This window comes from Citrus clementina, unplaced genomic scaffold (genome assembly GCF_000493195.1).
Source record: "Citrus clementina cultivar Clemenules unplaced genomic scaffold, Citrus_clementina_v1.0 scaffold_7, whole genome shotgun sequence".
Lineage (NCBI taxonomy): Eukaryota > Viridiplantae > Streptophyta > Magnoliopsida > Sapindales > Rutaceae > Citrus > Citrus x clementina.
This window is the reverse complement of record NW_006262075.1, coordinates 2,124,376-2,148,555: the sequence shown is the minus strand read 5'-3', so window position 1 is coordinate 2,148,555 and position 24,180 is coordinate 2,124,376. Positions and strand designations below refer to the sequence as shown.

Sequence of the window (24,180 nt, the reverse complement as noted above, 5' to 3'; positions counted from 1 at the left end):
TGATATGGAATTGCATGTATTGTTAATTGTTTTTAATTCAATTCAATTTTAATTAAAAATGGGATCAAATAGATATTAATCAGATGTTATTTGTTAAAATTTGGGTTCTGTTCAATTCAATCAAGAAAAAAGGGTGGTTTCATAAATAAGCGTTTATTATTATTTTTTTTTTGAAATGGAATAATTTTCATTAAACAAAAGGATTACAGATTATTCAATAACCATAGAGGTGGAATGATGTTCCACTCCTGGGGACCTGACAAAGAACTTGCTGCTCGTGCCACAGAGTGAGCAGCAAAGTTCGCAGACCGACGCACAAACGAGAATTGCACTTCTCCTATAGAATTAACAAGAGCCCGACAATCTTCGATAATTAGACCAAACCCATTTAGACCTGCAACCTCCTCGGCCAAAGCTCGAAACACTTGTAAACAGTCCATTTCTATAATAACACAAGGAAACTGCATTTCTTTAATCCAGCTGAGAGCTTCTCGAATCCCAAGTGCTTCTGCCTCTTGTGCTCCAAAGCTTCCTGTCATTCCAGCACTCCGAGCTGCCAAAAAACAACCTTCCGAATTGCGGATCACACAACCAAACCCAATCCTTCCCTGAGAAGCAAAAACAGCCGCATCCACATTGCACTTAACCTATCCAAACTTAGGCTTCTCCCAACACAATGCCCCATGAACCAGCCCGTGACCCTCATCATTCACATCATATAATTGCTTCTTTACTGCCTGCCACTGATAAAGTAGATGTCCAGCTGAATTAAGCACCTGGTGAACTGAGCAAGACTTGTTATTCCATACTCTGTTATTGCGATTTATCCAAATTCTCCAGCAAAGCATTACTGCAACATTACACTCATCATTATCACAACGCGTAAAGATGTGATCCAACCACCCCAAGAAAGAAGAACAGTGGCCCACAAAGCCCACAGGGGAAGAGATCCAGCAAGACTTAGCGAAACTACACTCAATCAAAGCATGTGTAACCGTCTCCTCATGAGCATTACATACAGCACAAGTAGAGGGAATATCTACCCTCTTGGATGTCAAATTAGTGGCATTAGGCAATACATTGGTCGCAGCTCGCCAGATGAAATTCTTAACTTTGTTTGGCACTTTCAATTTCCACAGCTTTCGCCATACGCTCGCAAAGGGATCAGGGGAAGTAGAAGTTAACATTTTATAACAGCTACGAACCGAATAGCAACCTCGAGAGTCAGCCAACCAATACCACACATCTTCATCTTGGCAGGAACTAAGAGGAATCTGCAGGATTAAATCTTTGTCTCTTGAGTTGAAAATGTCCGAAATCGCATCATAATCCCATACTCGTTGGTTTGTCAGCATTAAACTACTAACTGATTCTGCAGCAAGCTCCTCATGAAGATTAGAAGAAATAAAACCATCCATGAGATCTGGCAGCCAAGGAGTCTTGCTGATGGAGATCGTTGTTCCATTGCCAACCTGCACTCTACTCCCTTGACTCACCACATCTTTTGCAGCCAAAATAGAACGCCACACATAGCTGGGGTTGTGGCCCAAAGAAGTTTGAAAGACAGACTTTCGTGGATAATATCGAGCTTTGAGGATTTTGGCCATAAGAGAATCAGGGCGTGTGAGTATTCTCCACAGCTGTTTTCCTAGAATCGCAATGTTGAATAGGTGAAGCTGTTTAAATCCAAGGCCACCGCATCCTTTAGGTTTACACATATATTCCCATTTAGCCCAATTAATCCCTTTTCTTCCACTGTGATTACTCCGCCACCAGAAGGAGTTCATCATCACTTCTAATTCTCTACACAACTCTTTGGGTAGCAAGTATATACTCATAGCATAATTAGGCATAGCAAGAGCCACTGTCTTTAACAAAATCTCTTTGCCAGCCCGAGAAAGCATCCGCGAACTCCACCCTTGAAGCCTTTGCCAGAGCTTATCCCGAATATAGCTGAAGACTTCCTTCTTTTTTCTGCTGATATAGGATGGCAAGCCAAGATAAGTTCCATGATTAGTGGTATCCGTAACCATAAGAACATCACAGACTTGCCGTATTACCCCATCCAACACATTGGCACTAAAGGAAATTGAAGACTTATTGAAGTTAACCACTTGGCCAGAGGCTCGACCATACACAGCCAACAATTGCTTTATTAAGGATGCTTCGTTGATATTTGCTCGAAAGAAAAGGAAGCTATCATCTGCAAAAAACAGATGAGAGATTGCCGGGGCCCCTCTCGCAACTGTGACTCCATGAAGCAAACCTTCTCTTTCTTTTCTTCGAATTAAAGAGCTTAATCCTTCCGCACAGATGATAAATAAATACGGGGATAGAGGATCCCCTTGACGAAGACCTCGGTAAGGAATAATCGGCCCAATCACCTTACCCTCACGAAGTACATTATATTGGACAGTAGACACACATAACATGATTAAGTCTACCCACCTCGCATCAAATCCCATCTTGAGCATCATAGCTTGAAGACAACCCCACTCAATCCTATCATATGCCTTAGACATATCAATTTTCAAAGCAGCCACTCCATTTTTTCCTTGCCTCTTTCGCTTTAAGAAATGCATGATTTCAGCGGAAATGATGACGTTGTCAGTGATGGCTCGACCTGGAATAAAGGCGCTTTGAGAATCTGAAATAATCAAATCAAGGACTAATTTCATGCGGTTAGCTAGCATTTTAGAAATAATTTTATACAGCACATTGCATAAAGCAATTGGTCTCATATCCGATAAACATTCAGGTCTTTGCTTCTTGGGAATTAGAACAATGGAAGTATCATTAGCCCATTCGGAAAGGAACCGTCCTTAATAAAATTTAGACAAGCCATAACTACATCCTCACCAACAATGTGCCAGAACTTTTGGTAGAACGCAAGATTCATCCCGTCGGGCCCTGGTGACTTATCCGGATGCATACTGAAAACCACCTCCTTAACTTCAATGGCAGAAAAAGGGGCTAAAAGCATAGAGTTATGCTCACTAGTAATTCTTTTATCCACATACTGAGTTACTTCGGCAGTATGGCATCCATCAGAAGTAAATAAGTTTTTAAAGTAATCAATTATTAAAACATCTACCTCTTCAGAATTGGAGCACCATTCTCCTTGATTGTTGCGAAGGGACCCAAAGGAGTTCTGCCTTTTCCGCGCTGAGGCCAATAAGCGTTTATTATTGAATCACTATTAGTTATGCTAAAAATTTCCAAGAATTTCCAACTATTTAAAACATATGGAGATTGATATTTGTGTGCTAAGGTGTCAGTAAATTGGCAAGAACTTACCAATGGGCCTTTGGTCCAATGGGAGAAGCCTTGCACTTACAATGTTGAGTGCAAGGGTTCGAGCCTCCATAAGAGCATTATGGAGGTTAGTTTCAGTTCTTCCTCAATTATTAATTAATTGAGTGGAGACAGTCTCTCCCTTACGAAATGTGAGTGGAGCAGGCACCCCTCGAATATTAGAGAGGGTTTAAAATATCTGGGCATATACTTCAGTGTGTCAATGTATGGTGGTGGTCCCAGTTATATAGTATGATTGTAAATATTAATTGTAATGTTTGATGTAATGTCAGTAATATCTGTGTATAACAGACTTCAAAAAAAAAAAAAATTGGCAAGAACTTGACTTCGCATGTCATAAGCGTTGTGCGTGTAATTTAAAAGCGCGTAAGCATTACAGAAAATTTACGTCAAACAGATAAGACTATTTTCAAACTAAAAAAATTAAAAATAATTATAGTTTTTTGGAGGGCCAAGACTTTTTTCTTTTGTTGACTTTGATTTAAAAAATTATCTTTTATTGACTAATACTAACTAAAAAAAATAAAAATGAGGAGTTAAGATTTTCTCATAATCTGATATTTTATTGAGTAAAATTATACATGAGTGATTGATAGTTAATAAATAAAAAAATAAAAAATAATATTATATTATTATTTAAATACACATAATACAAAATCATTAAAAACTCATGAAAATTTATATCAGGAGAGGATTTTTCCCTTAAAAGCGTGCGTGTGATTGGTTCTTTTAAAAAACCGAAGGGACAGCTCTCCGTGGGAAGATTATACACCAACAGATTCATTTGAAATTTATCCGTCTAACGAACGATTGATTGATGGTGCATACTGCATACGAATAAAGTCATAGGACTGGAGGGTATAAAGTCTTCACTCCTCGCGATTATCAATTTTTGGTCAAGTCTGCTGTTACCGTAATTCTCGGGTCACGACTCGAAGAAATTTAATTTATATTTTAAATTATATGTCACTAATTAATAATTTTCGTGTATTAAATAATAATTACATATTTTTTTATGTAGCTTGGTCATTTATGTTATTTGTATTTTTTTTTTCTAACTAAACGAATAGAGGAGAAAAAAGAAAAAAGGACGAAGTTATTTTTATTTGCGAAAATAATTTTTTAATGTCCGATTACTGAGAAAACATGGAGGATCACAAAAGAATAACAGGGCAACTAAAAAAGGATTTTTTTGCGACATTCCACACTTCATCTGGTGCCTTGTACGCCAAGTAATCTTTGAATGGCCCCTTTTCTTATAATTCTGTTTGCTGTAGTTTGTGCTAACTAATCTCTAATTGAATTAAGCTGCTGGTCTGATCTAAAGACAAAAGGTGCCACAACAAGGATATAGAGTTATCATTCTACATCTTGTATGGGGTTGCTTTTTGTTCTTTTCTTTAATTCATTATTGTTATCTTCTAAATGAAAGCCTTTTGGATTAAACTTTGTTCCTCAATCAAGCAGGAATAGAATCTTGAAGTTGTTGTGGTGTTGATTTGAGTTTCTACCACGCTTCCGGTCATTAAAGTTTGCAGGGTTTTCTTTGGTCATTAAATTCTCATAGTTAATGTTATCAGTGATTAATGCTTCTGATTGCTGCAATTTTTATCGGCAAATGTTTTCTTTTTCGGTTACAGTCTGAGATTACTTGTGTATTTATCAAATAAGTTGAACACAGTGTTATTTGGACTAATTCATTAAGCTTTTACTGTAGGTATAATGTTGGATTTAGAGAATAACATGAATTCAGAGAATGACATTGTGGATGATGAAGAGATCATCGACAACTTTGTTTCTCTTCATAAGGAATTGCTACTTGCTGAAGGAAAATTGTTCAGATTCTGGGCACCCCTGTATTCCCTTGATGATCTATGTTTTAATTTTTAAAGTATCTTTTGTGAAGATGATGAATGGAGATTTGAAAACTGAGTGATTCCATTCTTTCTAATGTTTCTGCGGTGCTAGTGTGAATTAGGATTAGATTTGTTTTGGCAAGAGTTAAGATTCAACTCTACAAGTAGGACAAATTTTATACACTTAATTCAGAAGGTTTGAAATACAAGAATTGACTGTCACACATGCTAAATGCTTTTAAACGTTTTAGCCTCGCTTTCTTTTACTTTGCTGAACCGCTCAAATGATTGGTGATTACAGAAACAGAAGAAGCTTGCATGCCTGAAAAGATATTATTAAAGAGCATGCTCTCCCTTTTCTTCCAGCAAAAACGCTCTGCAGGTTTAATTCTGTTTGTAAAGGGTGGAACAAATGGATTTGCAGTGACTTTTTGGCTCACATTCAAAACTATGTACTTTAAAGACATCTCCGGTCTTATTTGTCAACAGCCGGGCTTAGACCCCCACTTCCTCTCATTCAACCGAAAAGCTTATGGATATCCAAGTCGCAATCTCGAATTCTTGCCTCGTATTATCAGTATCAAAACCACTTGCTTTGCTGCCAACGTAAGGAGAGTGCCGCTACTACGTATGCAATCCTTTGACTGAGGAATTTAAATTGCTTCCCACGCCTAAGTTGATCCATGGACCTGACACAGTGATAGCACTTGCACATGAACCTACTACACTTGGTTTTGATGCAAGTTATGTGCTTGTTTGTGCTGTTGCTGTTGCTGTTGCTTTAGACGATATATGAGCCATCTTTTTCAAAACTTACTCTTCAAGTACAAACTCTAGGAGGACTTCTGAGACAATGAGCACGGAGCTGGATTTCTGGAAACAGCCAGCAGCAGGCTTTACATAAAGGGGAATGTCTATTGGAAGCATTATGTCATTCAGTTCTTGTTTTCAATGTGAAGAAGGAGCAGCATGGGATTCTGCCACTTCCTGGCCCTGCAGGCAGCGGATTTCATGGTGCTTTGACACAGAGGCATGAAGAATTGTGTTTCATGCTTCCTCAAACAACAAGAAGATGGAGAATGCAAAATGGATGCGTATGGGAACCTGAATATGATCCTCCAATTTGTGATTTCACTTAAACCTGAAGTTGTTGGGGGCATAAATGATTCAGATTGTCATGTTTTAAAATGAGTTAATAGTGACATGTTGATAATTGTGCTTCCGAATAAGGTGATAGCTTATCACTCTATTCCCTGCCTTACATAGATAGGTTAGTTCCTGTGGAGAAGCTATCTTGCATGAACCAGATTGTCCCTGTCGTCTCCGAATTGCACTAATTGGATTAATTATTGAAACCCAAAAGGGTATTTTGAATTTTGGATTCTTCTTAAAAATGAGGACTATCTGGATTCTAGTAACTTTTTTATTTTTATATTCTATTTGTTTTGAGGGTCCATGATGTTGAAAGATGAATGGTTCCTGAAAGTTCAATGTCAAGACTGAGAAGAGTTCTGAAGCTTGGAAATTGTACTTCTTGTTCAAAACCGAGAACTGTCACGGAATTTTCTCAATGCAGAAATTCCTATACCAATGGCTTATATATTGTATGCAATTTCCACATTAAAGTGGTTGTGTTTAATTAAACTACGGACAAGCCCAAACACGTTGCTATTTCAAATCAAGCATAATTAGGGTGGGTCAATAAAAACATTATTAAAGATTTGAAACCTGAAAAAATCAATAATTTACTACTACGTATTTTTCCTTGAGCTCTACCGATTACTTACCGGATGAATTAATCTCTTCCACCATTAAAGGAAAGAATGAGTTTATGATATTTACTTGGGACTAACTATAATACAAACGAAAGCGTGTGTTACAGTTTAAATAATTTTGTTTCTGAATAAATTGGAGTTTTGTGAGATTGTTGAAGGGGACGACTTGACCCTGTAGCATCTGGGGCTAAAATTATTGTTAAATGATTTTTTTTTTGTAACAGTTTGGGTGCAGTTTGATGATTCCATCGAAGCAGGGGATGACATTTGTTGATAAACGTGGGTGTGGTTAAAAATTAACCTTCATTAAAATGATGGATCTCCCACTTTATTAATAGGAACGTAATTTTTGTTAAATACTACTTTTGATTGAAGTTTTCTGTTTTGCCCCAAAAAGAAAAAAAAATGCCAATCTGCTCTTTTTCTTTTTCTTTTTCTTTTTAAAGATTATATACACAATACAACTAAAACCCACTCCCAAAACATTAGAGGACTCAATCAAAGATGCCAACTAACCCAAGCAGGGGTTATTTGGTGGTGCATATTAAAGCTGAAAGCAACTACTCTTTGTCTGAGATTGACTCGTGTTTAATTTAATTATAATTTTTGTCTAGCCTCTAAAACTAGATAACGGGATTCTCTTTACAAATTTACGAATAGAATTAATTAAACTAAGTGAGTTTAATTAAGTGAGTTTGAGTAGTTCAGTTGAATTAATCGGCACGGTTAAGGATTTGTAAAAAAAAAAAAAAAATTGTTATTAAAGTAAAGGCGCGTGTCAACATGATAAAAATGGCACGTATTTTACCTGAACTTTATTGATTAATTAAAATATTTATTTTTGGTAAAAATTTTTAGCTTTTTAATTTCTTAAATACGAGTCTGCTTGAGACTTGTGACACACGGTTTACGTGCCCACGAAGAAAATTCTAACCCTTGGAATATTGACCATGGTTTGTCTGTTGTATGCTGCCGACGCAATGAAAAGGCGCCACGTGTGACGCAAAGTCAAGTCTTATTGCAGTTCGTTAGTTTTCCGACTCAGCACCGCACTCTTCTTTTATAAAAGCAGAGATTGTTATCACTTTTGGCCTTCCTTTGTTCTTTCTTTTTGCAATCAAAGCTTGTTAATTTCAGTTTCTGTGGTTTGAAAAGCTGCTGCTTTCACGCATTTTCACTTTCTAGTTCTACTGAAGCGTATCATCTCGTTCTTCTTGGTATGTTTTTCAAAAACCTTCAACTTCAGTTCTTTTTTTGTGTGTTCTGGCCTGTTTCTTCTTTGAATCTTGGTCATGGCTTGTGAGTGATTTTGTTGCGATTCTCTGTTGTTTTTTCTTTTCTTTTTTTTGGGGGGGGGGGTGTGTTCTGCGATTTTCTTTCTTGAATCTTGTGTGAATGTGTTATATTGCTGAGAAACTACAATTGAAACGTAAAGAAAAAGAATTAGTGAGGTTCAATTTTGTGATTTCTGTGCATTTCAATATTTTAAGCGAAATTAAATTCCAGATATCGAGAATTTAATTTGCTTTCCTTAATTTGTCTGTTTCGTTTGTTTGTTTCTCGCCACTTATCTTGGATTCTTGCATGCTAAGAAATCTTCAAAAATTAAGTTGCTTTTCAGGCAATTAAAAATAACAGTAACAAAGATAACTGTGAAAATCCCGGGTTTGCTAATCTTCTCTTCTCAACTCAAAAGAAAATTACTCTGTTTGGTAATCAAGATAGAATTTCTCGGCATTTTTAGTCATCCATGCTTCATAGTTATTCACTTTTTGATGGGTCGGGGTTAGTCAATGTGATTCTTAGTTCTTGGTTTTATCAATTTTGTTGGCTAGTCAAGTGGGATGATTTCTTGAACCGTTCTCCGTATTTGCTTGTTGGGTGTTTGTAGCCATTAACTCTTCTGTTTTATTTTTTTTATTTATTTAAATTAGGTGCTAGATGATGGTAGGCTTGGGTGATGGATTGGATCTTACATTCCTGAATCCCTACTGAATTTCTCACCTAAAATATTTTGTAATTGTAGGTATAATGGCGAATTTAGGCAATGACAACCTCGAGGAAGAAGTGATGGAAGAAACGACGGAAGAAGAGAACGCTGACTACGTTCTTGACGATTTTGATAATCTACCTGTGAACACAAGGTTCCTGGGCAGCACTTCTGATGCGGTATGTCTCAGTTGATTTTTCGTTTTAGTTTTATATTGTTTAATTTCATGCGATCAATAAATGAATGATAAGCCTTCAGGGGATGTTTTACATGAAATATGCTCTATCCATTATATCTATTCCCTATAGTCATTATGTAAGCAGCATGACATTGCATGTCTGTGCTACCATAAACTTTGATGGTCTTTTTAATGGTCTTGTGATACCTCTTTAGATAGGCCTGGTTTTTGCAAGAACTAAGAGTTATTTTGTTAAAACTTGGATTCACGAAAACATAATTCAGAAGGTTTGAAATAGTAGAGAATTGGCTGCTTTGCACGTAATTTCCATTTTATTCTGATACGATTTCTGATTTCAGCATCCATGGTTTGCAAAATATGCTAATTTTCCTGGGCTCGTAAAGCTGAAGAAGAACATTGGCCTATCAGATGTCACAATGGAGCACGTTCTCCCTTTTCTTCCAGCGAAATCGCTCTGCAGGTTCAAAGCTGTCTCCAAAGAGTGGAATCGATGGATAAGCAGTCCTTTTCTGGCTCACTTACAAACTACACACTTCAAAGACATATCTGGTCTTATTTGTCAATCTCCTGGCTCAGACCCCTCATTCATCTCCTTCAATCAGGATGCTTATGGCATTCCCAGCCCTTCTTTTAATTTCTTCCCCCAACTTGTTAATATCAGAACCACATGCAATGGGTTAGTTTGCTGCCAAAGCGTTTTTGAGGTTGGGAACTTTTTCTACTACATTTGCAACCCTGTGACAAAGGAATGGCATGAGCTTCCTAAGCCAAACTTTTTCCATGGGCCTGAAACAGCTGTAGCACTTGTCTTTGAACCTAGTGCACTCGGTTTTTCTGCACATTATGAGGTCGTCTGTGCTGTTCCCGTCGATCAAACTGATGTTTCAATTATCTTTTTTGAGATTTACTCTTCAAGGTCTAAGTCTTGGAGGACTACTGAAACGATCTGCTCGGAGCCAGATGTTCTTAAACTGAGTATAAACGGGTTCTACATGAACGGGTTTGTCTATTGGACATCGTTATCAGGTGCAATTCTTGTTTTTGATTTGAAGGATGAGCAGTATGGGACTCTGCCACTCCCTGCCGGCAGTGGACCGCACGGTGCTTTGACGCAGATGCATGGAGAGTTGTGTTACATGCTCCCACAAATACAAGATGGAGAATGCTTAATTGGTGTGTATGGGAACCTGGATATGAGCTTGAAGTGCGTAATTCCAGTTGAGCATGAAGTTCTTGGGGAAACATTTTCAGATTGTCGGGTTTTAACATGTGTTAATAGTGACATCCTGATAATTCTGCTCCCCAATAAGGTGATAGCTTATCATGTGAAAGCACAGAAAATGCAAGTTGTAAGCGAGGCGGGCACTGAAGGATTTCAAAATTGCCTGCCTTACATAAACTCCCTGGTAGCTGTGGCGAAGTAGCAGTTTTGGAAGATTTGTCCCTGTGGTATCCTACTGCCAATCTGAATGGATGATGATCAGAAGTTTTATGTTGCAACTAAAAGAGTGGTGTTTGAAGTAGAGATGGTCTCCTTTTGTTGCAAGTCAGTCAACAACCGTCTGGAAGCTTTCAATTCTGAATTTGTTCTTGTTTAGGCCTAGTGATTCGATGATATTTTGTTCTTTCAAATTTCGATGTCAGTACTGAAGAAAACTTTGGATTCAGTTAAAGTGGGATATGGTCGATTGAACCGTTTGGAATTTTTCATTCTTGATGTTCTGTTCAGATTCATGCGGTTGTGAGCTATTATTGGGGATCCTGTAAAAGGTTTCTCTTCAGTCTCAGAAAAATCTGTAAATTGAGTTTAGTGTTTAGTGGTTCAACATTTTAACTGGCTGGAGTTAGAAGCTTCAATTAGTCTCGATGGTCCTTCTGAACTGTAGAGTGTAACCATGTAAATGATTTCTTCATTGGTATGATACAATTGCAGTCATGGGGCCGCAGTTGAATTTTCATTACGCTACTGTATGATTCTCTAGCGGTGGTTTTGGACAAACTTTAAGTTTTCTGTTATATTGAAAGATAAAATCCTTATTGGATGTGTTGCAGTAGGAGTTCTGTTGTTATACCATTTCGAATGTAATACCCAAAGCATATCTTGCCGATCCATTATATTATTTCGATGAGAGAACCAAAACGCATCAGCAAATTTGGTGTGTGAAATAAAAAGGATCTATGATCATCGGCCATGCCCCAGCTCTGCTGAACATATACTTCCACAACATATTGGTGCTAAAAGTAAGCTCTGCTGTTGAGCTATATATATTTTAGTTTCGAAAATGAGCTGGGTTATAAGACTGTTGTATTTTTTCCACGAGTTTTCGGTTTTGTACGTTGGAGATAGATCAGTAAGATCCTATAGAATAAGCTTTTAATCGGTTTGTTTGAGGTTGTCTTTGTTACAAGCGTAAAGCCCAGCGTTCACAGCGGAGAGAACATCTATTTTTGAAGGTATTGTTTGCCCACTCCTCTTTGAAAAAGCTAAACTGATAGTAACAATAATTAAAGGTGGTGATTGGACGCAATGAGATAGGAAATGGTAAAAAGAATAACCAACTTAAACTAAACTAATGTTGGCAAAGACAGAAGTTTGACACAGAGAGAGAGAGAGAGAAAGAGGGAGAAAGAAGCCCTGCTTTCTCGCAAAGCCAGAGGACAATGACAGGTTTCCATTAGCTAATCTAGATTAGGAATTTCACCAAGAAAAGCCCTTTCTCTCTCTTCCCCTTTTGAGAACCCTTCAATCTTCTCCATTCAAGGTATTTTTTTTCCCTTTTTTTCCCTTTTTTTTGAATTTTCTTCTCGGACATCGGAATTCTTTAGCCATGCATATGCTGTAACAAAATAATCTTGTAATTTTTGACAGTGTTTTAATTTGGGACATCATTATTAGTTTAACAGATATAATTTATTAAGGCAAGAGGAAAACGGTTTGGCATTTGTTGATGATGGTGTTGCAGCAGGGAGAACAAAAAACAATAATAATTTATGTTATCTAGCTTTGTCATACTGGAAAAAATTTTATATGTCTACAGGCTAGTTAATTTCATTCTACATTACATGAATTGATTGATTATTCATTCAATGGTTCACAGTCTTTGAATCTAATCAATATCTTCAGGGTCCTCGAAAAGACTTTTGACACTGGCAGTTAATTAGCTAGGGAAGAGGTGGAGTTTCTTGGGGTGGAAGTTCTTTAGCTTGAACAATGGCTAAAGGCAACAATGTTACAGAAACAGAAAATGAAGAAGGTTCTCCTCCTGCACCGCCATCATCAAATTCCTCAGATGCCACACCACCACCCTCATCCACACCATCCTCTTCTCCGCCACCCTCTTCACCACCTCCTGCTTCCCCTCCGCCTTCCTCTCCCCCGCCTTCATCCCCACCACCCTCTAAATCGCCTCCCTCATCCCCCCCGCCAGCTACTTCTTCCTCACCGCCTCCTGCATCCCCACCCACCTCAGATAACAACAAGCCGGACCCTCCCAAAAACTCCCCACCCCCGCCCCCGCCTTCCTCACAAAGTTCTCCGACTCCGCCTTCTCCTTCAAACAACAAAAGCCCTTCCCCGCCAGTTTTCTCACCCCCTCCCCCTGCTAAGAAATCATCGCCGCCGCCTCCTCCGCTGAAGTACTCATCCTCAACTCCAAAATCATCTTCATCGTCCTCAAAAAGTAGCAATGGCAGTAGCAGTGGGGATGATTACGTAACATATTCAGTTATAGGAGCAGTTGGTGTGGGGATATTTCTCATTGCCATGATCATCATTTGTGCTGTGAGGGCCAATAAGAAGAAGAAGAAGAGACATAATCAACCAATGCATTACTATGGAGATCATTCCAACCATTTCAAAAAAGGTGATATTTAGCAACAGTCTTATGCTCTAGTAGACATAAATGAATTAATGCACTGAAATTGATTAATACAAGTTGTGAATAATTTTTTGAATTGCATGGGATCATTTGTGGCTGGTGATTGATTTTAGTTGGTAGAATCTCACAGTATCTCACCAAATTGAATTGTATTTGATTACAATTATGCAGTAATTCTCAGTTGCACCCCATTGCATCACTTTATGTGAAAATAAAACGCAATTTGGATTGTCCAATAGTATTAAGACAGTTGGAATTGCGCTGCTAGTTTAATTTTTAGCTAATTGTATGCTGCATTTTGTTAGATTTCTAAGCTTTTTTTTTTCCTACAATTTGAACGCATATAAATCCTTGTGTGTTATGCTTTCCGAAAGCAGATTCAGCAATTCCACACGAACAACCACCTCTCTGCTTCATGCATTAGTTTTACAATTTTACCACCCATGATGTTGCTGCCTTTAGCATTGTTGATATATAATTTGATGTGTTATACATGTAGGTGGGGACCCATATTACAGCGGCGGACATGCTCCAAACTGGCATGGTCATCCAGAGCATCAAAATTGGCACAGTCATCCGCAGGGACCAGACCACACTGGAGGCAATATACCCCCGCCACCAGGTGGAAATTGGCCGGGACCTCCTCCGCCTCCGCCAATGATGAGCAGCAGTGGTGAAATGAGTTCCCAATTCTCTGGCCCTGCCCGTCCACCCTTGCCGCCTCCCTCGCCAAACATTGCTCTTGGATTCAACAAAAGCACATTTACGTACGATGAGCTTGCGGCTGCTACTGGCGGGTTTGCTAAGTCCAATCTTTTAGGTCAGGGAGGGTTTGGTTATGTGCACAAAGGCGTGTTGCCTAATGGAAAGGAGGTGGCAGTTAAGAGCCTCAAGACTGGTAGTGGGCAAGGAGAAAGAGAATTTTCAGCTGAAGTTGAAATCATTAGCCGTGTCCATCATCGCCATCTTGTGTCACTTGTTGGATATTGCATTGCTGGCGGGCAGCGGATGCTGGTCTATGAATTTGTTTCCAATAAGACCTTGGAGTATCATCTCCATGGTAAACCACACCTCTACTTAAAAATTTCATAACTGGTGAAATATATTAAAGTCAAAATTGTTACAAGTTTATGAGAAGTTTATTACGCTGAAGTCTGATTATCATCATAATAAATTTTCTTGGCTACAGGAGAAAATCGACCGGTCATGGACTTTGCTACTAGGGTTCGTATTGCACTGGGATCTGCAAAAGGGCTTGCATATCTACATGAAGATTGTAAGACAATTTCTTAGCCTCTCTTTCTGCCTCCCTCCCCCTATTCTATTCTCATTTGCCTATTATTTGCTCTTCAGGCCATCCTCGGATTATTCATCGTGACATCAAAGCGGCTAATATTCTTATTGACGACAACTTTGAGGCCATGGTATCCGTTTTTGCATATTTATGAAAGTCTTAGTACGAGAATAAGCAGAATCTCTGCTGGCTGTTTGTTTGTGTTGGAATGTTTCGTTAAGCGATCTTCAAGCTAATTGATCATGCCATTAACCTTTTCTTACAGGTGGCTGACTTTGGATTGGCCAAGCTGTCTAATGACAATCACACTCACGTCTCTACACGTGTAATGGGAACATTTGGGTAAGCAAACAAGATTAGCAATGACGACCAAACCAACAATACTGTAGTTATATTTTAAGTTACATGAAGAGATGAATTTAGCATTACTTACATAATATGGGTAAATATGCAAAGTCAATTTGCAGAAAAACTTCGTAACTTCACATTCAATGCAGGAATTGAACGCTGCAAGATATTGGATTGGTGACTTAAAGTACAAGTAATCAGGGAATGCTAATATGAAACCACTAATCTGGGAATCCTTGTGATGCAAATGCAGGTATTTGGCTCCGGAATATGCATCAAGTGGCAAACTAACTGAGAAATCCGATGTTTTTTCATTTGGTGTCATGCTCTTGGAACTGATAACCGGAAGGAGACCTGTTGATATGACTATGATGGAAGACAGCTTAGTAGAATGGGTTAGTGCTTCCTCCACCCTTGCAATATAAAATGATGTCATCCTAGTAAATTTCATACTTCTTCTCATTTCTCCAGTTATAAAATTAAAATCATTTCTTGGGCACATAATATACAGGCTAGACCACTTCTGGGTGCTGCATTGGAGGATGGCATTTATGATGGGCTTGTTGATCCGCGCTTGGAGCATAACTACGTCCCTCACGAAATGGCTCGCTTGGTTGCGTGTGGTGCTGCCAGCATTCGTCACTCTGCCAGAAAGCGCCCAAAAATGAGCCAGGTATGAAATGTTTCTCTCGTGTGTATTCTATTGGGGGAAAAAAGGGCTTAATCTGTGTATAAATTGGCATAACATACACTGCTTGATTCGTTGAATAATTCAGAATGATTGATTATGAATTTGTGATGGAAAACAGATTGTGCGCGCACTAGAAGGAGATTCTTCGCTGGACGACTTAAATGATGGAGTAAGGCCTGGTCAGAGCTCTGCCTTTAGTGCGTCGAATACAAGCACGGAGTATAGTGCAACTTCATATAATGCTGACATGAAGAAGTTCAGACAATTAGCATTGGGAAGCCAAGATTTTGCCAGCAGCGATTATGGAGGATCGAGTGATTCCCGGGAGATTCCCACCCCCAAACAAAGGATATGAGTGGCCAAACTAAAAGAATTACAAGCTTGAAATTGCTAACTGCAGCCATTTGGTGATCATATGCTTGGAAGTTGGAAGAAGAACGACTGTTTCACATAATAATGGGGTTCATTCTTTCTGTGTGGTTCTGTTAATTTGGGATTTTAGTTTTATGTGCAGGATTGACTTGGGTAAAATTGAAAGGCGTGTATGTAAAATGTACCTGGAGCCAGTCTTTCATTGATTGAATTTTCTTTAATCTTATGGGTTCTACAATTTACTATATACATTGACTTCCTCGCAATTCATTGGACTTTAGTCCCTTTTACTCGAGTGTGCTTGAGTTTGACCAGCAACAGGCCACCGCCCACCAGTAAAAATGTGGAAACAAAATCAAGAAAATTGAATGGCTTTCTCAAAAATAATAATAATAATAATAATAATAATAATAAAACGTGAGATGCTTCTGATTATTGCAATTGCTCGTTTATGAACTTAAGAACTTCAAAAAAAAAAAATTCAGCCAAAATGGTAATAGGCCAATGCACCGTTCCAAATAAACCATTTAAAATCTAGGTCTCCTATGTTTTTCTTGGCCTCATCAAATTTACATATTTATCAAATCGTAATTCATCTTATTTACTGAAATTCAATTAGTCTAAATAAATTGAAAAATTGAGCGATATTATAGTTACAAATTATTATATAAATTATTTTTGCATAAACTGATATAGCATTACATAGTTAGTTGAATGAAAATATAAAATAATAAAAATAAATCATATGAAAAATATGGTGCTTTCATTCAACTAATTATTATACCATATTAATTTACACAAAAATAATTTTATATATGTTTGGGGATAAAAAAAAAAGAGATTAATTAATCAAAAAAATGAAATTGTTGAAGGGATTTGCTGAAAAGTTATGTGCACTCTGCATTTTTCTCCACCACTCATCTTACTTGCAAATTGCAATGACCAAACTATCCTCACCAAAGCCTAGACATTTACTTGTGTTCAAAGGCCATTTAAGGGAGACAAGTATAAAAAATTATAAAGGATAGCGAGCAAAAGAAGTAAACAAAAGGGGGGAGAAAAAAAGAGGGGAGTAGGGCGCTACCCGGAGGATTTGGATTTTTATTGTTTTGTCTCTCTTGTCCATGGCATCTCTTTTCTCTCTTCCTCCCACTAAGAAATTCATTTTTTTACACTCAACTTTACTTTTCTGCAAATAACTCAAAAAACTTTTGGTTTTAAGGCAATGTTTATTAATCCACATGAGTGGCGGCACAAGTTTTTCCCAAAGGCCCATAAATTGATTTGAACGTCGGAGTATTCATGTCAGAAAAATTCCAGCACCTTTGACTGTTTTTTGTTATTTCAGGTATTCGTAGGTTAATCGTCAGTGGTCATAGGGCATCTTGATGATTGGTCAATCAATTCTCCACCAAATAAATTTAATGTTGGTGCAGAAATTTGATATTAAGTCGCTAATCGACTATATCAGATTTGGACAACAACAATATAAAAGTTTACCATTGCATCATTTTTTAAAAAAATAAGAATAATACATAAATACTGAGTTAGAGCATATAGTTTGTTCATTGGGAGTGATTTGATGTATGATTTATGATTTATTGATAAGCGGTGCAAAAATAGAATGAAGACTACCTAACACACGGTAATTTTTAATTGGTAACACAAAAAACAACTATGTAACTATTAATAATAATCTTTTAATTAGGGTGTGCGTGGAACTACAGGAGGGAGAGGCGCCCCTGAACCGACAGCGTATCAAACTGTTTGGCATAAGAAGGGACAACACAGTAATACGGCACGAAAAGGTCGAGGGGAGCGCGCACTAGTCACTCCGACTATAAAAGGCTATCGCAAAAGCTGTCCCTTTTCTCTTGTTTCATCTAAAAATTCACTCGACCCGAACTACCAAAACCCGATCCAAATTCAACAAATTCCCAACTCGATGCTATTATCTTCTTAAGAACCCTGGTCACCAAACCCTAGCTTGTAACCAGAACCCTAGTTGGCACCCGATCTCCTCTGTAAACATGGGAGACTACAACGATGCATTCATGCGTAACCAAAACGCCGCCGTTCAGGCCCGTACTAAGGCCCAGAACCGCGCCAACGTCCTTCAGCTTAAGCTGGTTCGTTTTCCTTTACGATTTTGTTACATGGACTTTTTACACTGGTCGAGGGTTGTTTGGATCTATTAGTTTTATCATTTTGATTTTTTTTCCTAAAGCTTTGTATTATGTTTGGATGTTTTATCCTGTAATAATTATGGTTTTAGAGGTTTTGATTCTTGGATTCAACTTTTGCAATTGGTATCTTTTGTGTGTTTTTTTTAGTTGTTTTCTCTTCTTTTTTTAATTTATTTTTTTACTCCCTAGTGTCCGATGTTATTAGTAATTCTTTAAGCAGTTATTTAGATTTGATTGGATTGCACTTATGTAATATAAAAAATGTTAGATATTTTTTTCTCTTTGTTAGCATTCTCAAAGTGATTGGCAATGTAAGAAAGCCCTTTGAAGCTGTTTGTCTTAGTGTTTGATTTTACTTTGGAAAGAATTATGAACTTGTGATTTGATGTATCTTTGTGAGTACAACCACTAACATGAGCTTCTATTGTGTTCTGTGATTTGTATCTCATTTCATCATTAGCAGATGTGGTTGAATATGTTTTTCTAATTTTGTTAATTATGCAGATTGGGCAAAGCCATCCTACCGGTTTAACAGCCAATCTCTTGAAGCTCTTTGAGCCTCGAGCTCCGCTTGAGTATAAACCACCTCCAGAGAAAAGAAAATGCCCACCACTGACAGGTCTAATGAAATCTTTGGTGATGGGTATTTTTTATTTTGATGGCAGATTATGATTTTGTTTACATGTCGCTTAAATTTTGTCCTTTCCAGGAATGGCGCAGTTTGTTAGTCACTTTGCTGAACCTGGAGATCCTCTGTATGCTCCACCTGTAGAGAAGGCTGAGACTCCTGTAAGATCTTTGCTTAGATTAAGTGCTAAATAATAAGGGATTCTTTTTCCATTTTCATGCAAATTTAATGCATTGCTGTTTTGTGTCTGATGTGACATCTACTATTGTTCCTACTTATGTTTGTTGTTCTATGTTTCCATGCTAGCATTAGTTTGATAGTGTCATTGAGAACAATACCATTCAAATATCTTTTCAACTTGTTATGAGAATTTCGAGTAATTTGTTTAAAAATGTTGCAAGTATATAAACCTACTTATAGTGCTTGAAAATATATAATTGGTGAGTAGATCATTCGAAGCAAATGTTTACTTTTCTAGTGATTTATCGGGGTAGTATTGGCCACATGAAAGTACGGCTACCGGTATATTGGTTAGATGCGGTTATCATCTAGGAGGCCTTTTGTAAACCCCCCCCAAAAAAAAGTGTATTATTATCTTGATAGAGTTTTGATGATTCAGGTAGAAAGAAGGGCTAGAATCCACAAGTTAAGACTTGAGAAGGGTGCAGAAAAGGCTGCTGAAGAACTTAAGAAATGTAATGCTACCTTTCTTCTCCTTTTAAAGTTACCTTTCTTCTCCTTTTAAAGTTGAATGATTCTTAAATATTTGCTCCTTTTGAATAATAAGTTCCTTTCCATGCAGATGATCCTCATAATGACCCAAATGTGTCAGGAGATCCATACAAGACACTGTTTGTTGCTAGGCTGGTAAGTAATAATGCTCTACTTCTTATCTGTATTCATGTTTTTCAATATCTTTTGCATTGATTACTGATTAATGAATTCTCTGCTTGCAGAGTTATGAGACAACTGAGAGTAAAATCAAAAGGGAGTTTGAGTCTTATGGGCCAATTAAACGGGTAGGTATTTTGAGCACCCCAAGTGGGTTTGGTAAGAGGTTGTGTGCCACTTTATCCTTTGCATATCTTTCTAGAAAGATTTTAGTCTTATAAATTAAGTTTTTCCAAACTATGTATAAGATGTCTTTATTTTTAATTTTTCTGTGTTTTAAAATAAAAACTTATTTTTCTTAGAACTATAAAGTTTTAGCTGTTTAAGTTTGTTTGTGTTCTGCTCATGTTTGTTTGGTTGGATTCCTATGACTGGCTTAAAACACAGAAAAATCTGCTTTTTGAATTAGTTTTGCAATCCTATCGCTAAGTTCATTTTAATAATGGATAGAAGTTACAAGAATTTTGTGGATAGTAAGTGTAGATAGAGTTGCATGGCTTTCCTGTTCAGCTTCTATGCCAATCACGAGAGGGAGAATGTTGAACATCTCCCTTTTTTATCATATATATATCACTGGATGGTGGAGTGTGTAAGTTGGTAATATCAGCACAGGTATCTTTGACTGCCTCTTTGCCTGTGAAACTGTGCGGTTTTGTTTCATTGATCCTTTGACAATTTTACTTTGATATAGCTGGATTTAGAAATCATCATGGACAAGGGTTTCAACACTTTTTTTTTTCATTCCTTTTGCCAAAGAAAAATATGTAAGAAAAAAGAAAATGTACTCATCCGCCTTTTAGGTATTTTCTTTTAGTATTAAGATTCATCATATTAAGACAACCCCTGGTAAGGGGGAGATTACTCTTCTACCAATGGAATTTTTATTCCCATCTTCTTACAAACCAACACCAAAGATGGTGCTTCATCCTGCACAGCCAAGCTGAAATACTTAAGTTGAGCAGAGCAGTGATGCATTGTGCCTTTTGGTCTTTATTTCTTCGCGCTACAAAAGGAGACTACCGTCTGTTCTTTTTCCTGCCCTGGGTAATATATGTCGGGAGTATTAGCATCTCTTTCTCTTTCATTTGAAGATATAGTACATGCTCTATTTGCTACTAAATTTTATTTCTGGCTTTAAAGGCTATCGAAAACGTATCAGCAGTTGAGAAGATGTTCTGGTATTTTCTGTGTTACCTATGTTAATTTATAACTATTGTCATTTAAAAAGAAATATCCCTGGTAAGGGGAGGTGTAGTCTGTTACACAATTGGTAAATTTGCTACGATCAGTTAATCTGCAACTCTTGCAATGGTGGTGATTCATCTCGCGATGGCAAGCCCTGTGATGAAAAGGTGAGCACGGCTAATGAGGCATAGTGCCTGTCTGCCGTGCCAGTTAGGATTTACTATTTCTACCATTTGTCACTTAGTTAGAGGAAGTACAGAGTGTTAGGTCATGGATTTTTATTCCTACCAGATTTAGTTCTTGTTAATTGTGCTTCATATTTCTTATTTTGCATTGAGCTTTTCAGGTTCGGTTGGTTACTGATAAAGAGACAAATAAACCCAGAGGTTATGCTTTCATTGAGTACATGCACACTCGGGATATGAAAGGTTTGCCTGAACATCATGTGTATGTTAGGTTTGATCTAATATAATTCTGTGTTTTCTAAGCTTTGCTTCTCTATATCTCACAGCTGCATATAAACAAGCTGATGGGAGGAAGCTTGATGGCAGAAGGGTGCTTGTTGATGTTGAGCGTGGTCGAACAGTCCCTAATTGGCGTCCTCGCAGGCTAGGCGGTGGACTTGGAACAACCAGGGTTGGAGGGGAAGAAGTTAACCAGAGATATTCTGGAAGGTAATTACCCCACTGCAATTCTGCAGCACACCCTTTTATGTGATGAACACTATATCTCTTGTTGTTTTCTGAGAAATGTATCATGTTTTTATTCAATTATCTATAACTTTCCAGGGAGCAAGAGCCTTCAAGAGGACCATCTCGGTCTGCAGAGCCTAGGATACGAGAGGATCGACATGGTGACCGGTACATTTTCTTTGTCATTCTGTGATTCCTATACCTCTACATAATTTTAGGTGGTATTGAATATTTATTGCTGGGCAAAAACTTTTTAGGGGAGGGGTAACACATAAAGTTTGTGCCTTTTGGTTGAAGGGCTGGGAAACATTGTTTTAGCTCAGACCTTTATTTTTGGAAAAACTTACACCTTAAGCATTTGGCTGCTAGGGATAGGGAAAGATCCCGTGAAAGGGGGAGGGATAGAGAGAGGGAACGGGAGAAGTCCCTTGAGCTCTCCCATGACAGACCAAGAGATCGTGATCATAGAGATGATAGACACCATAGAGATCGTGACAGAACTAGAGACAGAGAGAGGGAGAGAGACCGAGGGCGTGAACGTGACCGTGACCGAACACGTGATCGTGATCGCGGCCGGGATCGTGGTCGTGATCATGAACGTGATAGAGAAAAAGACCGTGATAAGGAGCGTGATCGTGATCGCACTCGTGAAAGGGAGAGGGACAGGGATTATGAAGTTGGTGACCCTGACCGTGACCGAGGGTATTCCCGTGATAGGGATTCTGACTATGATCGTATTGATTCAAAACATGAGCGAGACCGCCATGGTGAAAGGGACTATGATCCTACTGACCAGGAAGATGATCGTGGATGGTATGACCACCATGAGAACTATGAGCATCATCGGGGTTATGGTGATCATGACCGTTATAATCAGTACCATGATGATGATAATGACCGCTATGATCAGATGGAGGAAGATGATTACCGTTACGACCGTGCAACGTCTGAGTCACGTGACAAGGAGAGAACACGAGATCTGGATCGTGAATATTGACGCTTGGGTAGGTCATTCTCTCTGTATGATGATGACTGAGAAAGCTGGTATACAGAGACCTTTGAGCTTGATGGTGGAGTCTTTAATGTCTCTTGTAACTTGATATTTGTTGTCTTATGATAACGGAAGTCTTTAGTTGCAGTGTTGGTCTTTTTTGTTTCTATTTGCTTTAGATTTTATGATCAGGTGGTGTTTGATGGATCTGCTGGAGTGAGTTTGCGTGTGGAATTGTTGTTATCCAAGAACTTCTATTTTGTGTTCTGGAGTCCTAATCTTATTTTGTGTTCTTGTCTAATGTCTCTGCTTGTTTTCATTCACGACGTTTGAAAAGTACTGTGTTTAAGCTGTCGACAACGCTGATGCGTTCAATATGCCTCTCTGAATGTATCTACCTCATCATCTTGCATTAACGTGCATGAGTTTCATTCAACAGTCAACACTGTTGTTCTATGGGGCCTAGGCATTTGGAAGATACTGTACAAAAAAACTGAAGTGATTTTCTCTGTAGCTCTTCGATGACTCTGGTTTTTTCAGATTTACCAGAGATTATTTTCACGAAAATTGATGGCCGAAGCTCACGGATTTGCTTAATTGTACATAACCAGGAACAACAATCAAAGTCGAGTGATTATTCGTTGGACAAATTTATTACCCGATAAAGAAATTCCCGAAATGGATGACAATTCCTAAATCGCTTAACGAACAAACTGAAAAGTAAAGAGGAATCTCAAAACCTCGATAGAACCAAACCAAGGCCTCCATTGTAGAATCCAAATCCTAAACTTGCAAAACCTGAGCCTTGAGGCGACAGAATTTTGCGAAGAAACAATAATTGGGCAATTCTATCACTACATTTCGCTTCAAAATCAAAATCAGCATCGGGAGGGTCGAACAACATCACGCCAACAGGCTGCAGTCAGCATCTTCAACGCCAACGGTGCACAGAGTCATCCTGGCGTTCCAAATCTCAATTCTTCAAGCGGTAGCAAAAAGTGGTAATTCATTCCAAGTGAAAAGAGGAATCAGAGCGACAACGTTTTGGGGTATGATCAAGCCTTGGGGATTTTGGGTGGGGGGCAATTGCATTATAACACGGGGGCGGGCTCAGGGTGGTTATCAACTGTTCGGTATAATTTGGCGTCACTTCGTCTCGCCAACGTGGATACCGTTAACATTTAACGCAGAATTCGGACTGTGACCCAAAATTTATTAACCTAGGACTTTTCTCCCGTCATCTTCTATAGGCTGATGGGCAATCTGTGGTTTCTACTTTGGGTCCAATCGAATGATCGAATGCTGGGTTTTTGTCCATTTTGTGTTTGTCTTAACTGAATCGAAAGGACGATTTCTTCAATTTTTGCGGAGCTTGAATAGCTAGAGACGAACGTAATTATGTTTGACACTATTTGGGCAAAGTTGGAAGTTCATGGAAAAATGAGTGTTCATTGAACAGATTCAGTGATGCGTGGTGGTTCAAGGATGGTGTAGAAGAAGTAAACGTTTTCCTTAATTTATAAGCTATCGAATTTGATGGACGCTCCCATAGATAAAGGGTAAACAAATAAATAAAATGAGTAAATAGATAAAGAGTATTCACTGTGGAAAGTGGTTTTGTTCAACAATTCAGTCTGAAATTGCATGTGATAAAGACAGCGGCGGATAAGTCAACAACACCTGAAGCAGCCATGAAGCTTCGAGGGGTTTGACATGCAAAATCAAGTACTGGTATACGATCATCACTGTGCACCCCTCTCGGTCTCAGATGAAACTAGTTGGCTACGTTGTTCGTATTGTTTCGAAACATTTTAAGCCTCTTCTGAGAAATTTCCTCCTCAACTTTCTATTGTTATTGGCTTGTACGTTAGTTCTAGCTAGCTAGCCAG

At 38.2% G+C, this 24,180-nt stretch overlaps 3 protein-coding genes across 3 annotated transcripts; all 3 read left to right on the top strand.

Moving 5' to 3' along the window:
- Positions 1-8,019: 8,019 nt before the first annotated feature.
- Positions 8,020-11,177, top strand: LOC18037112 (F-box protein At5g49610). The gene is made up of 3 exons (XM_006425637.2): positions 8,020-8,163; positions 8,973-9,115; positions 9,474-11,177. The coding sequence occupies exons 2-3, from the start codon at positions 8,978-8,980 to the stop codon at positions 10,557-10,559; spliced, it is 1,224 nt and encodes a 407-aa protein (XP_006425700.1). The 5' UTR covers positions 8,020-8,163; positions 8,973-8,977; the 3' UTR covers positions 10,560-11,177.
- Positions 11,178-11,249: 72 nt separating this feature from the next.
- LOC18037103 (proline-rich receptor-like protein kinase PERK4) lies at positions 11,250-15,936 on the top strand. The gene is made up of 9 exons (XM_006425634.2): positions 11,250-11,897; positions 12,260-12,998; positions 13,513-14,073; positions 14,203-14,289; positions 14,367-14,437; positions 14,573-14,649; positions 14,909-15,050; positions 15,167-15,328; positions 15,465-15,936. Exons 2-9 carry the CDS (start codon positions 12,347-12,349, stop codon positions 15,699-15,701), a joined length of 1,989 nt encoding a protein of 662 aa, XP_006425697.1. The 5' UTR covers positions 11,250-11,897; positions 12,260-12,346; the 3' UTR covers positions 15,702-15,936.
- A 1,542-nt stretch (positions 15,937-17,478) lies between these two features.
- LOC18037101 (U1 small nuclear ribonucleoprotein 70 kDa) lies at positions 17,479-22,592 on the top strand. The gene is made up of 10 exons (XM_006425633.2): positions 17,479-17,847; positions 18,409-18,523; positions 18,614-18,693; positions 19,152-19,227; positions 19,335-19,399; positions 19,489-19,551; positions 20,955-21,036; positions 21,120-21,282; positions 21,397-21,468; positions 21,670-22,592. The coding sequence occupies exons 1-10, from the start codon at positions 17,749-17,751 to the stop codon at positions 22,295-22,297; spliced, it is 1,443 nt and encodes a 480-aa protein (XP_006425696.1). The 5' UTR covers positions 17,479-17,748; the 3' UTR covers positions 22,298-22,592.
- The last annotated feature ends 1,588 nt before the right edge of the window (positions 22,593-24,180 follow it).